The sequence below is a fragment of the Echinococcus granulosus genome (genome assembly GCF_000524195.1).
Source record: "Echinococcus granulosus chromosome Unknown EG_S00006, whole genome shotgun sequence".
Classification (NCBI taxonomy): Eukaryota; Metazoa; Platyhelminthes; class Cestoda; order Cyclophyllidea; family Taeniidae; genus Echinococcus; species Echinococcus granulosus.
The window spans coordinates 1,915,407-1,929,481 of NW_020170386.1; the positions used below are offsets into that span (position 1 = coordinate 1,915,407).

The 14,075-nt window shown below is 40.8% G+C and overlaps 6 protein-coding genes across 6 annotated transcripts in view; 3 read left to right on the top strand and 3 right to left on the bottom strand. All coding sequences in view use genetic code 11, as the record gives it.

The window, feature by feature from the left end:
• Positions 1-160: 160 nt before the first annotated feature.
• On the bottom strand, positions 161-1,439 carry EGR_01713 (Putative GTP-binding protein RAY-like protein; the record flags this gene model as incomplete). Its single annotated transcript, XM_024490962.1, has 5 exons — positions 161-259; positions 410-519; positions 552-669; positions 700-887; positions 1,331-1,439. 5 exons carry the CDS (start codon positions 1,437-1,439, stop codon positions 161-163), a joined length of 624 nt encoding a protein of 207 aa, XP_024354827.1.
• A 373-nt stretch (positions 1,440-1,812) lies between these two features.
• On the top strand, positions 1,813-3,192 carry EGR_01714 (Coiled-coil domain-containing protein 96; the record flags this gene model as incomplete). Its single annotated transcript, XM_024490963.1, has 1 exon — positions 1,813-3,192. One exon carries the CDS (start codon positions 1,813-1,815, stop codon positions 3,190-3,192), a length of 1,380 nt encoding a protein of 459 aa, XP_024354828.1.
• Positions 3,193-3,460: 268 nt separating this feature from the next.
• On the bottom strand, positions 3,461-6,774 carry EGR_01715 (Dynactin subunit 2; the record flags this gene model as incomplete). Its single annotated transcript, XM_024490964.1, has 10 exons — positions 3,461-3,541; positions 3,874-3,965; positions 4,209-4,311; positions 4,526-4,768; positions 5,364-5,462; positions 5,823-6,086; positions 6,253-6,320; positions 6,486-6,576; positions 6,631-6,696; positions 6,736-6,774. The coding sequence occupies 10 exons, from the start codon at positions 6,772-6,774 to the stop codon at positions 3,461-3,463; spliced, it is 1,146 nt and encodes a 381-aa protein (XP_024354829.1).
• A 377-nt stretch (positions 6,775-7,151) lies between these two features.
• Positions 7,152-7,979, top strand: EGR_01716 (Phosphopantothenoylcysteine decarboxylase; the record flags this gene model as incomplete). The annotated part of the gene is made up of 3 exons (XM_024490965.1): positions 7,152-7,382; positions 7,413-7,619; positions 7,914-7,979. The coding sequence occupies 3 exons, from the start codon at positions 7,152-7,154 to the stop codon at positions 7,977-7,979; spliced, it is 504 nt and encodes a 167-aa protein (XP_024354830.1).
• A 32-nt stretch (positions 7,980-8,011) lies between these two features.
• EGR_01717 (hypothetical protein) lies at positions 8,012-10,587 on the bottom strand (the record flags this gene model as incomplete). Its single annotated transcript, XM_024490966.1, is given in 11 exon segments — positions 8,012-8,052; positions 8,147-8,225; positions 8,239-8,470; positions 8,507-8,586; positions 8,629-8,751; positions 8,838-9,096; positions 9,487-9,593; positions 9,625-9,687; positions 9,724-9,813; positions 10,016-10,121; positions 10,550-10,587. The coding sequence occupies 11 exon segments, from the start codon at positions 10,585-10,587 to the stop codon at positions 8,012-8,014; spliced, it is 1,218 nt and encodes a 405-aa protein (XP_024354831.1).
• Positions 10,588-11,571: 984 nt separating this feature from the next.
• The window catches only part of EGR_01718 (Small G protein signaling modulator), a gene marked incomplete at both ends in the record, with an annotated part of 30,996 nt that continues 28,492 nt past the window's right edge, over positions 11,572-14,075 (top strand). Inside the window, 3 exons of the mRNA XM_024490967.1 lie at positions 11,572-11,584; positions 12,696-12,929; positions 13,669-13,742. Coding sequence (XP_024354832.1) covers positions 11,572-11,584; positions 12,696-12,929; positions 13,669-13,742 — 321 coding nt within the window. The remainder of the gene's footprint in view (positions 11,585-12,695; positions 12,930-13,668; positions 13,743-14,075) is intronic.

Here is a 14,075-nt window from a genome sequence, read left to right on the forward strand (position 1 = left end):
ATTGACCACGCTTTTGATATTCTCGAGGTGGGCTTGTTTGGATTGGTTTTGCTTGTTTAAGTGTCGTAGCACCACTCGGATAACAACCAACACTGATCCAACGTAAGGAGCCCATCAGATAATGTTTCTTGATTAAGGGCCTTTTTACCCTAAAACTGAATTACAACATTTCTCTAAATTGGCCAGCTGTAGTTTGGTATAGTTTGTAAAAGTCGCGTGCTAGAATATTGAAGGGTTCCAGGACGTTCCGCGCTTCTTTCTAGAAAATAAGAGTGGCTGTTTAACGTCACATCTGTGGCTTCAGCATGTGATGCAATCTAGACGATAAACGGGGTGTGTAAATAGGACCGCATTTCATATTAGTTTCTCTCTCTCATCAGAATGTGGATTCGTGTGTGGTAGGGCTTACGATTGATAATTCGCAATACTTGATACCAATTTCCTCTGCGAACTGCCGGGCTTCAGTCTCGGTGACGTCACGTAAAGAAATTAGGTCAGTTTTGTTACCAATAAGAATGCCTGGCGAATATTTGTATCAGCCGTAAATATACCTGGGACACTGCTGTTCTTGGCTAGTTCCTTTACTTTTTGAGTCCACAGGGGGCATGCTTCGAAACTCGATCGGTCCGTAACATCGAACATCAATACGAATACGTCAGTGGTGCCAACCTACATTTCGTTAGTATCACACAAACTTACAAACTTCTCGAAGAGGTTATGGTAGACGGGGCTTCCGGGATAATCATAAATCAAAAATTCCTTAAAGCAGTGAGTACTAGTGATTCGAATTACCACATCTGTGCTGACGTCCTGAAGGTGAATATTTCGTACGTTAAGCTTGGGAACAACAGTCTTGGAGTATAGATAGATAAAGCCACAGTACCATCCTATATGAGTAGGGGAATTCCTTGCGTGATTCCACTAAAGCGTTACTAAGAGCAGTTTTTCCCACGGCTTGATGGCCTAAAAGATCAATGCAAGGTACTTCAAACCTATAATAGCGCATTTGCCACGGATACAACGCATTACGGTAACGTGAACTGGTGTATCGCCAGGGACGAATGCCTTTGGTTAACTAAAACAAAGTGCAGGGCAATGAGATGCGAACAGTAATTAAGGTGCTACAAATGTTTTCCCTTCTTGATGCAGAATATGCCTTTAAAGAATGTATTGTTGCACTAGTTATAAGGAATCTTTAGTATCACTGAAAATCAAGATTTTTTGACACAGACCATCTAATTATAAGAATTGGCTTACAAGTTGCACCGCCCTCCACCTTATCAGCCACATTATTAAACTAATTGCCTTAAAAGTAACGCAGTTAGCAAACTTCGAGTACCACCGTCACCCTCAAAGCGCATTAGATCGTCAGTGTCATAGCAACCAGTCAGTTGACAAAATAGCAATTCATCTGCAATGTCGGCCGTAGACTCAGTCATCGAAGTAGTTCCCCTCGACAGATTTTTATGGCACTTAGATTTCTCCAAATGAAAAGACGGACAGCAAAGATTCTAGTCCGTTTACCGCCAATCCTAGCTTACATGACGAAAGTGCTAATGATATGAAAATCAAAGGTAAGATAATCGTCCCATACTTTTAAGAATCAGAAGCATAATGCCCTCAAGGGCTTTTTAGGGTCCATACTATCATTCCCTTTACATCGAGTTTAGCTGATTAGTCTTAAAGTGAAACACTAGACCTGTTTTGAAATAAGTCTGTTGAATTGGGTGCGTACGCTTTTGATACTCAGATCATCCACTTGAAAACACTCCCCAAAAAGTTGTTGGTGGACATGAAGCCATTCTAGATGGCATGGGCCCCAAACACTCACCTAACAAGGAACAGCCCGACACACTCCTGCAAAATGATCCAGAAGACGACAAAAAGGACGAAAGCGAGAATAAAGTGGTGGACGGAACTGAAGGTGAACATTTGCTAGAACAAAACGATATCCGGCGAGGTGGACCTCCGACCGAAAGTGATTTGCCTCCGAGGATAGGGAAGATTAACGGTTCTGGTGTCGTCGAAGTAGTTACTCCAACGACTTCAGAAGACCATAACGGTGAGAACGAATTGAAGAAGCTTGATTATGAGCCATTGGTGAGCGGTAGTGACAACAATGATGATAGCACGGACAGGACTAACTTCACCACCGTCACATCTGCAGCTACTTTAGATAGTGCGTATGAATGTCGTAGAGAAGAGCTACTGGAACGGCATAAAGCACTGCTTGAACGCCGCCACAAAGCGGGGCATTTGAACATGCAACTTCAGACGACGCTGTCAGAACATTTTCGCAGAAGGCGAGTAGAGGGCGGTGACACCACACATTCAAATATTGACAGCATGACCAGCAGCATAATTGATACTGGTATAGACTACACCTCGAGATACGCCAAGTACATGGAAACGCTTGCCCAGGTGCGCAACCAGTTCTTGGAACAAAAGGAACGCTTGGAACAAGAAATAAACTCGCTAAAGGAGTTGTCCAACCATAAAAGCAATAATGCCACAAATAAACAGGCAGAGTTGGCTGAATTCCTACTGGGCCAGGGAAAGAAAGCCATTAGCTCCAGAACGGGTCGTCCCTTACCCACAGAGCACTATATAAATTTAATTGAAGCGTGGCAAAGGAAAACAGCCATTGTTGCTATTGAGAGGTTGGAAAATTTGAAATTACAGAGACAGGTCGAAAAAATAAATGCAGCATTCAAGGCATACGACCTATCTGAAAGTCTTCATCTGATAGATTTTGAACAGATGAAAATTGAGAATCAAACCTACAATGAGAAGATAGAGGAGAGAAATGAGGAGACCAGTAAACTACGCCGTAAAATAACGAATATGGTACAGATGATTACACACGCGAATGAAAAATTGCAATTTTGTCAGGCGGAAAACTCACAACTTAAGGACCAACTAAACTTGTGGGCAGAGAAGTCCAGCAATGGCCGTGACACCCTCGCCAAGCTGAAGCAGGTTCGTGATGCCCTAAGAGCCAACCACGCGGCGCTGGTGCGGGCGTGCGGCCTTCTGGGGCGCCCAGAGATGCTTCGAGGCTATGAGCAATCAGTCAACGACGTGGAATTGAAAAAACACGAAATTTCGAATATGAAGCAACTAACGCAAAAACTTCAAGCGAAGGCAAAGGTCTATGAAGACAAATTTTCCCATGAGAGACGGCAACATTAAATAGAGTACAGCCTTGTAAAGTAGGCAAAATGTACCCAGCGTAATTAATTTCTTACATTCATAAATACCAACTTTCCCCCCGTTGGAAGACGTAATCGATGTGCAATGTGACTTCACACTGATCCAATACATAATTATGTGGTGCAAATAGAACGTGTGACCCTATCCATTGGGGAAAGCGGGGTAGGAAGAAGAGTATGGAGATGGGTGAGAGTATGACGAGCTTAACGAAACCATGACGATAGGATATACCGGCGATTTAGGGGGGCTACGGCGACTTCATAGCCTTTCCAATAGCCACAGTATTCTCCTTGAAGGTTGACAAGGCATTTGAAAGGGATTCTTGGACCTAGAACGGAAAAGAAATCAAGCACAAATAAGTGAATGTCCTACCAAACGCACACAACTTCCCTTATTCTTCCTATAAAGGTCATAATGTGGTTTTACTAGTAGATTATAAACATTTGATTCTTGAAGGAATGGCTGCTCACTGAAATTGACAGTTGTCGCTGTATTCAATCACAAATAAAGTTGCGAAAATCGAAAGTCACGGTGAAATTTAACGAAATTTAGACAAGAAGTCCACTAATATGGAAGAAATCTAATCCAAGGAAATGCTAGGTAATCTGGATAAAGTGCGGCCAGGCGCATAAAAGCTATTCAAGAAGGAAGGCAGCTTACACTTCTGAGCTGTGAGCCGTAAGTTGCGAGATTTTCATCTATCCTTTTCTGGGCTATCTCCATATTCACCAGGGTGGTGCTAAATTCAGAGGCTAAAAGATGAAAGAACTGATTGGGCCTTTGTCGAGCAACATTATAATGCCATATCCGCAACGAATGGATTTCAAGATAGCACTATTTAAAAATATCTACAAATGGGAATAAATTAACGATCTCAAAAACGGGTATAAGGAGTGAATCTGGTATCCTACTGACGCATAATCTTGGGCGTTTTTATATTCATGCTGGAGCATGAAAAAATGGAAGAAAATGTAAAGTGTTGATCGAAGGCGGACCCTGAGCGTGTAAAGTTTGCAGATCCTTGAGGCGGTCAATAACTATTGGAAGATCAGCGGAGAACGAATTCCACCTTTTCATAATCTCGAATAGCTCGGCAATCTGAAAGTAATGAAGGTCGGTGAGAGTAACCCAAGTGTGTCTAGCCGTACTTTAATGCTTCTCCTAGATGAGGGTAAAATGATGCCAAAATTCCAAAATTCTTCAATCAAACAAATTACCTCAATATTGTGTTTGCAAGGATAGGTGATCCCAAATCAAGTCGGACAAACATAAAAGTTCAATGAATGCAGAATGTTACAATGACGCAGCTTACCTTATTTTGGCTGTCGGCGTCAGCAAGCACAACATTTTCGGGATTGTTAGTGACGTCAGCAAGCCTCGTTTCCAGTGTGGCTATACGCGCCTCAACCTGCTCCAGGTAGCTAGGCTGTAATAACGAAACTCGTTCTGAAAGTCGTGCAGCGGTCTCCATGAGTCCACCCGCACCTGTTGCAGTCACCTCTCGAGAACCAACGAGCATCTCTAAACGCTGCAATCGACGATCCAGCTCCAGAGTCTACCATGACAGCCACAAACACATACCAGATATGAATCGATGGTAACAATATCTAATTCCCACAACAAGGGAAATATGCAAATTGACATAGCGGTTGGTAAGGAAGAGACAAGAATCATTTGAAACATCCAAGAAAGGATAAGAGGTGACAGAATCTATCAAAAAGGACTAACATTTATTCCCCCTGGATTACACATGCGCTGACTGTAAATTATTACACCTTATTGGAAACATTCAAAACAAAGTTCAAGTAAAATCGCCTATAATAAGATTGAATATTATCCGAAAACAGGAATCCATTTCATTATATCCTAAATAAATAAAGATAGTACCATTACTAAATTCGGGGAATTTTGGGAGCTATTTCCTGTGAACATTACAGGTTTCAGGAGGTTGGATTTAAGACCTAATAAATACAGGATTTAATTGAATACATAAATGCCGAACCTAAAGTAGATGTATAATATCCGCATGTGCAATGCTACGTGAAACCAAAACTGTATAATCAATGAAAACATATTATGATACCAATAAATCTTCTTTAAAAGGCAAATTAGGGGTTGTGAATTTTACGGCGTAGAGAACACCCAACAACCTTTTCAGTAGTAGCGTCAATTTTGTCCGACGGCTTAGAATAAAGCTCAAAAGTTATGCACTCGCCGGGCCTCTCGTCTTTCCGTGGCGCTTGCTTAGGCTTGAAATTTGCGATTTGTTCATACAATCGCCTTTGAAGAGAGGACAAAAGTGATGCTCATATAGGATTTAAGTAATAAATAGGTAATAATATATGCGCAGGCATGTTCGCAATGTGATATTACTAGATCGGAAGATCAGTACAACAGGTCATACCAGTACAGTCAACTTCTCATTGAAGGATCTACCAGAATATTTATAAAAAAGCTCTGAAGCTACATACTAACACCTAAAGAGGTAATCTAATAGGCGTAAACTTTCCTTGGCCGAACTATAAATTCCGATTTTAACGCTTAGCTTGTTCACAGTCTCAACATGACAAGGCTCATGAAAAGAGACTAGATTATTGCTAAAAGGTCACTTGCTTTTGCAGCAGGGCGTCATGAACACAAAGATCACTCAGGTCCAAATCGGAACCAAAGATCTCCTCCAACTGAAGTTCATTTAATTGGGCATTCAGCGAAGAGGCAAGGGTCGAGATCTGCTCCACGGTGAGTTCGCCCACTCTTGCTGCTGCTCCGGCCTCTTTCTTCACTGCCTCCGTGTCGTCGATGAGCCGACACACCTCTGCCTGCAAAGACTGAAAACGCGCGATAAGGGTCGACTCCTTCTCACCATCCACATTCTAAAAACCACGAAATTGCTGGAGATTAGTGTCCACATTAACCAGTACGCATTGTCACTACAACAAACGAAATGTACTATTTGAACATGTTAGTTATTGCCTTATGTATCGGTCATAATAAACGATGAATAGGGATCAAAAGATCACCTCGTAAACTAGAACATACCGACACATACTCAGGACTTTCAACGGCATATCCAACTTTGCCCGAACCAGTGATTTTGTCAGAGAAATCTATGAGAACCAAGTGCTTTATACATACGATATTTTCAAATAAGACAAGCATGCTGTGCAGAAACATGAAAAATAAATTTAAGGTGACTATGCTCACATAAAAATAAGCAATTACTCCCGTTCAAGTGAAAAATAGTAGCAGAGGCCAGATGCATTAACACGTACCTACATTCGCTGCATCAACTTTACAATGCTCATATCGATGACGAGCCTTATCAGCCGATATGGATGTCCGTTCAATTTCCTTTGGTAGAACCTGTTCTACATCATTCGACTAAACTCACTCATTTCTACAGATGAATAAGAATACCTCCGACTTTCTCTGGTCTGCCTCCGGTAAATCGTCCGTCTCGTACACATCTGGTTCGTCATGGGCCTATGATCAAAAAAAAAAATAGAAAAAATGTGTGCCTACAATCCATGGCATATTTGCAAATTTCGGATCCACAGACATCGTATCAGCCGGAGGAAACAGAAGCCAAAGGTACGCAAATAAGGCTCCCTGCTACTGTCCAATCACTTTCTTACAATTATACACAAAGAGAGAAAAAAAATGACGTTAGTCTTTGAGTTTTTCTTAATTTAAATATAAATTCTTCTGCCACAATCTTGATAAATGCACATTCAATTAGTTGAAATTTTGGGATTATGGCTTTTTGTTGACTTTCTTGGAGTGACTTCGGCCCTAAAGTCGCAGAATGTAATTTTTAACATAATTATTGCCATACATTGCCTCTAAAAATTTATCCCGCACAAATTACCTCCAAGAAGAGGTGGATTGTAACGACTAGGTGATTGATGGTCCCAGTGACTTGGTTAAGGGCCTTTCTAATGGAAGGAAATGGAAGCAATGTTCTCCTAGGGGTTACCGGTAGTGTCGCAGCTATAAAGGCGGTGGAGTTGGTCTCATGTCTCATGCAATCGAACTTCAATGTGAAGGTCGTTGCTACGACAAACGCGTGTCGGTTTTTCGAGAAATCACAAATCGGAGTTCCGGTTTATACCGACGCAGATGAGTATGCCTGTTGGAAGAATCGCGGCGACCCAGTCTTCCACGTTCAGGTAAATAACGACCGCAACCTAAGGGTCTAGTTAAGGGACTGGGCCGATATTTTCCTCATTGCCCCTTTATCTGCGAACACACTAGCCAAAATTGCTGGAGGATTTTGTGACAACCTGCTCACCTGTATAGCCCGTGCATGGCACTTTGACGAAACAACGAATCACCGGAGGAAAGTCGGCATCTTCGCCCCTGCGATGAATACCTCCATGTGGGAAAATCCCTTAACCTCAAGTCAGGTAGGCATTCTCTGCAACACACTAAATTGGATCATGATTGACCCCATACGCAAGACCCTGATGTGTGGCGACGTTGGACAGGGAGCCATGGAAGAGCCCCACAAAATAGTCGAATTCATACAGAATCTAAGGCATTGAGAACTCTGTAGCTTTACTGAAAGCAGAAGTTGTCCCCGTGCTAGTGTTTTTTGTTATCGGAAAAACATACAAAATACAACCAAGAATTACCAATTTCAAAAAAGTGCTTCGGTATTTGGCTTAATTTAACTGTGTACAAATACGATTATGTTTCAGCCGGCGCATCTCCAATGGAGTTCCCATAGTTCTCCGAAGTTCCAGCGGCTTCAATACTCTTTATGAGTCTGTAGAGCGCGTTGGCTTCACGGACTTTGTTAAACTCCAGACAGAATGACTGTATTTCGACCAAAATATTCTAAAAAAAAATTGCATGGAAAATTCCAATGATTTCATGAAATCGCCCAAACTCGAGAATGCGTAAAAAGCGATGCTTCCAGGCGATACACCACCTGCCGCTTTGCCATCAGTCCAAATGACCGTGTTTCGTGTAAGCCCGTACTGACTTTGGATGCAACAATTCCATAGGTCCTAATAGACTCACAGTGCCAGTGATGTCGAGGATCTTGTTCCTCACCCATGCCTGAATGACCAGACAAACAAGTCGGGCGAGACGAGACTGCGAACTCTTATCCTGGGTGCTCTGGCATCTTGCTATGAAATTAGATATGCACTTGAGAATGAATTTCCTCGGCAAAGGCATGTGCGACGCTATTTGATTAATCACCTCCAGCGAGTGTACGTTGACGTCCATTTCTGATAAAACATCCAAAAACCTAGAGAGCAATGTGACCACTCTGGTGTTAACCTACGATTCTAGTTCCGCATGGAGGGACAGTGCTCTGAGAATCTCAGAGGCAGCCATTGGATTGTGATTGACCAAATTTGGGAACTATGATGGAAAAACATTAGGTGGTTAGGATTGAAGACATACGTTTTCACTCAGAAGACCGATTCCGTTTATCAAACCGGGATTTTGACTAATTGATCGAACAAGTTGTTCCTTTTGCGATGGTGATAAGGGAGATGACAATGCGAGTGATGCGAGCTGCTGAATCTGTACGATAGAAATTTAACGAGAAGACTTCAAACATAACGCCTTACACCGTTTCAGACACCGGACATTTGGCAAAATGAGCTGACCTCGGGAGGGGGGGTGGAGTGATCCATGGATGAATCCCAATGAAAGGTGTGTTGGAGTGTGGGGGGGCTGAGCCACACGAGCTCCTCGGCCCAGAATTCGAGCGAGTTCAAAGTGGTGGCGCCGGCCTGAGGACAGGGCAGCAGCGGCGGGGCAAGTCGAAGGAAACTAGGACGAAGTGGCTGAAGAAAAGCAGACAGCAGCTCGCTGTCGGTAAGTAGGGCCTCGAAACAGCGTTTGCGTTGAAGATCCAATGCATGGCTGTAAAAGGAACTGTTGATGAAGTAAATTACCATCACAATCGGGTTACATTAATACCTGAGAAGGAGAAGTCTAAGCGGGATGTGGGGACGCTCGTGTGTGCAGTGTAGAATACGTTACCAGTCGAATATACGTTTATAGGGGGAAGGTAGATAAGCACCGTTCCATGATTTACGCAACACGAGCCGTGTCTCCTGCCACTCATTTAACAACACATTTCCATCGCTATTTCTGAGGACCAATTCATTCTACAGATCGATGTATCGATAGATGTTTAGCCTAACCCTAGTTCCAGAAATGGGTGTTCTAACTGCCCATGCATTGAAAGAAACGCTAGCTTCGGATCAGCGGATGGCTAAACTGGACAGTAACGGTAGCGTTAGCGCGTACCCCACATTTTCTTCGTCAGGAAGGACACAGGGAATTCCATACGAGTCAACTTTAGGCATCTTTAGCGAACGCTTATGAAGCAAACTTCCAAAAACCGACCAGTCACACTAAAATAGCTCTTAAACAAGTGAGAATTACCGTCTTTGGTGAAGTCGTCTCAGTATTCATATTCAGTAATTGCAACAGTGTAGTCTTTAAGAGCTGAAATTGAACATCCAAGAGGTAAGCGAAACTTACATCATTCCTTCGATCCGGATGAAGCATAAGGGCATGCATGAATATTTTCACTGGATACGGCAAAGGGTCCTCTGAGGCTTTCTCACTTTTCTAGCATAATGCACAATAAAATCAGACGCATACAAGGAAATTCAAAATGAATGGAAAAAATGGGTTAAGTTCCAGATGCTCCGACTTATACATATCCCACAGCAGGAAAATAGCAAGCGTCTTAGAAACGGAATCCGGCAATAAGTCATTATTAAGAAGGGAAACCTAAAAGGGGTCATTCTTAAGCACACAAATCACCTACAAGATATTTGCCAATACCAAAGAATTCGCCCTTCAAAAAAAGTTCCTGAAAATTCTCTGATAATGCTGAAAACGTTTCCAATTTTGACTGTTCATCCAACAAAAAACTAGAGACAACAAAGTAAGATTGTGGTATAATCTTCTCTTAGCAGAACAATATCATATAAGGAAGAGAGTATTAGATCAAGTTGGCAATTATAAGCAAAGAAATCACGATGAATAATGGACTTTTATGCTAAAAATAGTATCCATACTACGTTTTTTGGTATAGAGCAGCAAAGGTTCTTAGGCAGCTAAGCCACATTGCCTGTTCGTGTAGTTTGGAAATTTGGAAGATGCAAAGCTCAAACGAGTGCTCATAATTGTAGCTGTTGTTTAAAAGTATGGCTACAAAGCTTCAAGGGGGCCTCAAACTTGATAGACACCAACTAAGCATCGACTGAAACAAAGTGATCGGGTTAGCCACACTACTAAAGAGGAAGCATTGAGAATAGCCAAAAAATTTTCGGAGGCAATAAAGGAGAATGAAACTAACTTTCTCAGTTTAGACAAGTCTCTCGCAGCAAGCACCATTGCGGCGAGCTGGTGAATTTGCTTGTCCAGTTCGTGCACCTGTTAACTAAAAGAAGAATTACCGCAAACAAACAGAGTTACTTGTATTCACCGTACAAACTTTTTATCAAAGTTTCTAGCCTCTAGACTGTTCTGTGGAAAGGTTACAAGTGGTATTAGGGGGAAATTCCAACTCTGCTTAGGCATAGGTATTTATGCTTGGAACTATTACCATGCAATTCAGTTTTTGAAGTCTTTCTGTGTTGTGAATAAAATTGACACCAACTCTACTATTCTCTTCTTATCAGTGGTTTGATACTACACAACTTTGATGAAATTCGCGTACGCCTTTTATGCTGACGTAATTGACCATTCAAAATTTTAAGTCCTATTTCAGCACAGTCTGTACTATTTTGACGAATTAATTCCGTAAACTCGCATTGTCAGTAAAATACAAAATTGTTTCTTTTTAGAATTTAAGCTTCAGATGCTGCGAGTTTCTTGGGCCAAAGATTATCATTAAGAAACCACTATTTTGCAGCAGCACGACAATATCTCCCAGGGTAAAAATTGGGTAGCTAAAAAATTGAAACTAGCATTCAGCAGAGGAATGGCTAACTAAATTTACTAGTGTTTGGCAACAAGTGGTATGCGGAAGTCAAATTATGTGACACCATATACATTCAACTTGACCATGGGCTTAGCCGTAAGGTACATGCTAATTGTTCAGAAAATAGCAGTGGGACTATAGCGTTAACCAGGTGATGACATCAAAGCTTTCGGAATAAAGACATTTCCATAAGATATTGTTATACCATGATGCTTTATCCCTCGGCATTGATGAGGCGCCATCTTTGAGATTTGGGTTTGCCCTCTTGTACCTCGCAGGGCGGGCTGGCCTTCGGGCCATGCCAGTAGCCCAAACCCCTTCTCTGTGCTGAATATACATATTCTGCCCGAGTATTGTGTTTTCTTTTGTCTTCAGGGAAGTCCCGGGACGCCTCGATGTGTTTGGCAGGTAATCCTAAATTTATTCGGCAAAGGGCATTGCACAAGAAATAGAGTATTAATTGTCTAGAACTACACGCGTTATAAGACAGAGCCTGTTTTCAGCAGCCAAAACATTCTTCCCTGATATTAGGACTTGATTACTAAGACTGATTTTGTCTGCAGGACACACACATTCCGATCTACTTGTGCACAAAACTAGATTTGCCGTTTTAATAGAATTTTAGGTGCCTGTTCATACGTGTATTTGTGCAGAGTCAAAATTTATGGCTTTATTTTATTTAAGAGTTCTAGCATACAATGGCCTGCACAGTGACATTAAGTAGCTCGTCAAATTTTTACACCCTCTTTCCTAGTAGATTTTGAGTAGCCCAAAAAATCAAAAAAACGAAGTATGTGAAAAATTTGGGCAAATTTTAAGTAGTTAAATTTTTTACGATTTTGAAGGAGATAAAGTGTTACTTTCCCTTGATACTTAATAAACAGTGTTAAAAACTACTGTTCTACAAAAAAGTCCTTTATTATTTTTTGTGGTCGCTTCTAAAAAGGCACTTGATTTTGAAATGTAACCTCAACTTGTTTTATTTTTTCAACGCGAGGAATTTCGGTGGTGTTGGTCTTTCGTACCTTTGTATGGGTGTTCAATCGGTATTTCTACTAATATGATTCTTTTGCTTTTATTACTGAAGGAAGGATAGGTTGTAGATTTTTTAGAGACATTTTTTGCTCACGGCAGTTTTTTGACGATTCTTTTTAATTTAATCGTGTTTGTTGCAGCCATATCATGGTCCAAAATAATCTTTTGCCTTAATCAAGCCAAAAATATTCTTACGTAGTTGTTATATATACTTTTTTACTACATTGCAGTAATTTATGTTTAATGAGAAAGAGCTGTTGCTTTTTTTTGGAAGTTTTTTTGTTCTTCAGATGTCCTAATTTTTACTAGTTCCATCCGCTCCACTTGTATGTATTTACTCAGCTTTATGCAGTTTAACCCTAATCTCAGGGGTTTTTGAAATAAGAGACTTCTGTGATGACAACCTTTTTGTTGGCTGTTGCTTCATCTTTGATTTCCCTAACAGCTCCGAAAGATTTGGTTTATCTTTCACTTTTCGTTATAGATTGTAAATGCACTTGCGTATCAACACGCGCAAATACACTAGAAGCTGAGCTTAGTACATTTGCAATTATGTTCGCCTCAACAGGTGGTGGAAGTAGTGGCCTTTCGTCAAAGGATCGGAGTTTCGGGTTTTGGACGCTCGGAAGAAAGAATATCTTTAGTTCAAACACTTATATCGCAGACATTCGTCATGTTAACCGACGTCGTTCAACTTTACAGAAGTCATTGTCGCAAGGTAAAGTCCATGGTTTTTATTCGGGAAGTTCCTGTGGAACCTATTGTGTAGTCTTTTGTTAGCGTTTTCTTTCATAAATCAGTCAGATTTTTGGGCCTGCAAAAAATTTCGTGCTTTGTGGAGTCTTTTATTCTAAGATTATCTGTTTTAATTCAGCCGATTTGTTTCCGCAGCCGTTTGAACATTCTTATAAAAAACCTGCTCCTCGCAAACAATGGAGTGAGTCCAAAATCGACGGATATAAGGAACTCCTAACCACTTCTTATGTTTTTTCAACCAACTTACTTTTGCTATATTAATTTCTCTGATTCTTTACGCCTTTCATTTTAACAATAATATTTACTTCTTTTTCTTTTAGCTGTTAAATGTGAAAAAAGGGATGATGCGATATGACACTGATCTAGGGCCACATTTTCTTATCATAGGAATTATTTTACTATCAAATTTCAGTGCTAGGATTGTACCACACTTAGCATTTTGCATTCAGCCTAAGTCTTATGTTTATACACATCATATTTTTAGTTCTCTGACCATTCTGTCCCTTAGCATAAGTACAAAGGACCTTGAAATAATATTTTTTTACTTCATTGACAATCTCATAGTATATAAGTAAGCTATTTTGGTTTTGTTGGAAGAACATCAATCAAATATGGTCAGATGAGTCAGTGGCAAATATTTATTTATCCATGTATCAATGTTATCTGCAAAATTTCATCTCGCATCCCAATATTTTCTGTAGATCAACCAACCGGCTTGGTTTCCCAAATTCTGCAGGAGAAGCGTGACATTCTTATTGAAAATCTCAAACAAAAGGTTACATCCCCTTTTATTTTTCTCGCTAAACCTGTGCACTTTATGATAATTCTTGCGTCATAAATACCAAGGATGCTCTCAATGTATCTGTCTTTTACCTAAGGAATTTGATGTCGCTTACTCTTGTATCTTTTCTGTACTATTTGAGGTTGAATAAAATACTTGCGAAAACTAATAAGCAGAAGTCAACTTGAAAATTCAAGTTGAATTCAGTTGGACCCTGTTTCTCCACATTGGCCCGACATTATAGTCCCCGTTTTTTCATAACGCATGAACACCGGCGCTAACATGGCATTGGTTAAATATGATTCGATTAATGGACTTCAAATTTCC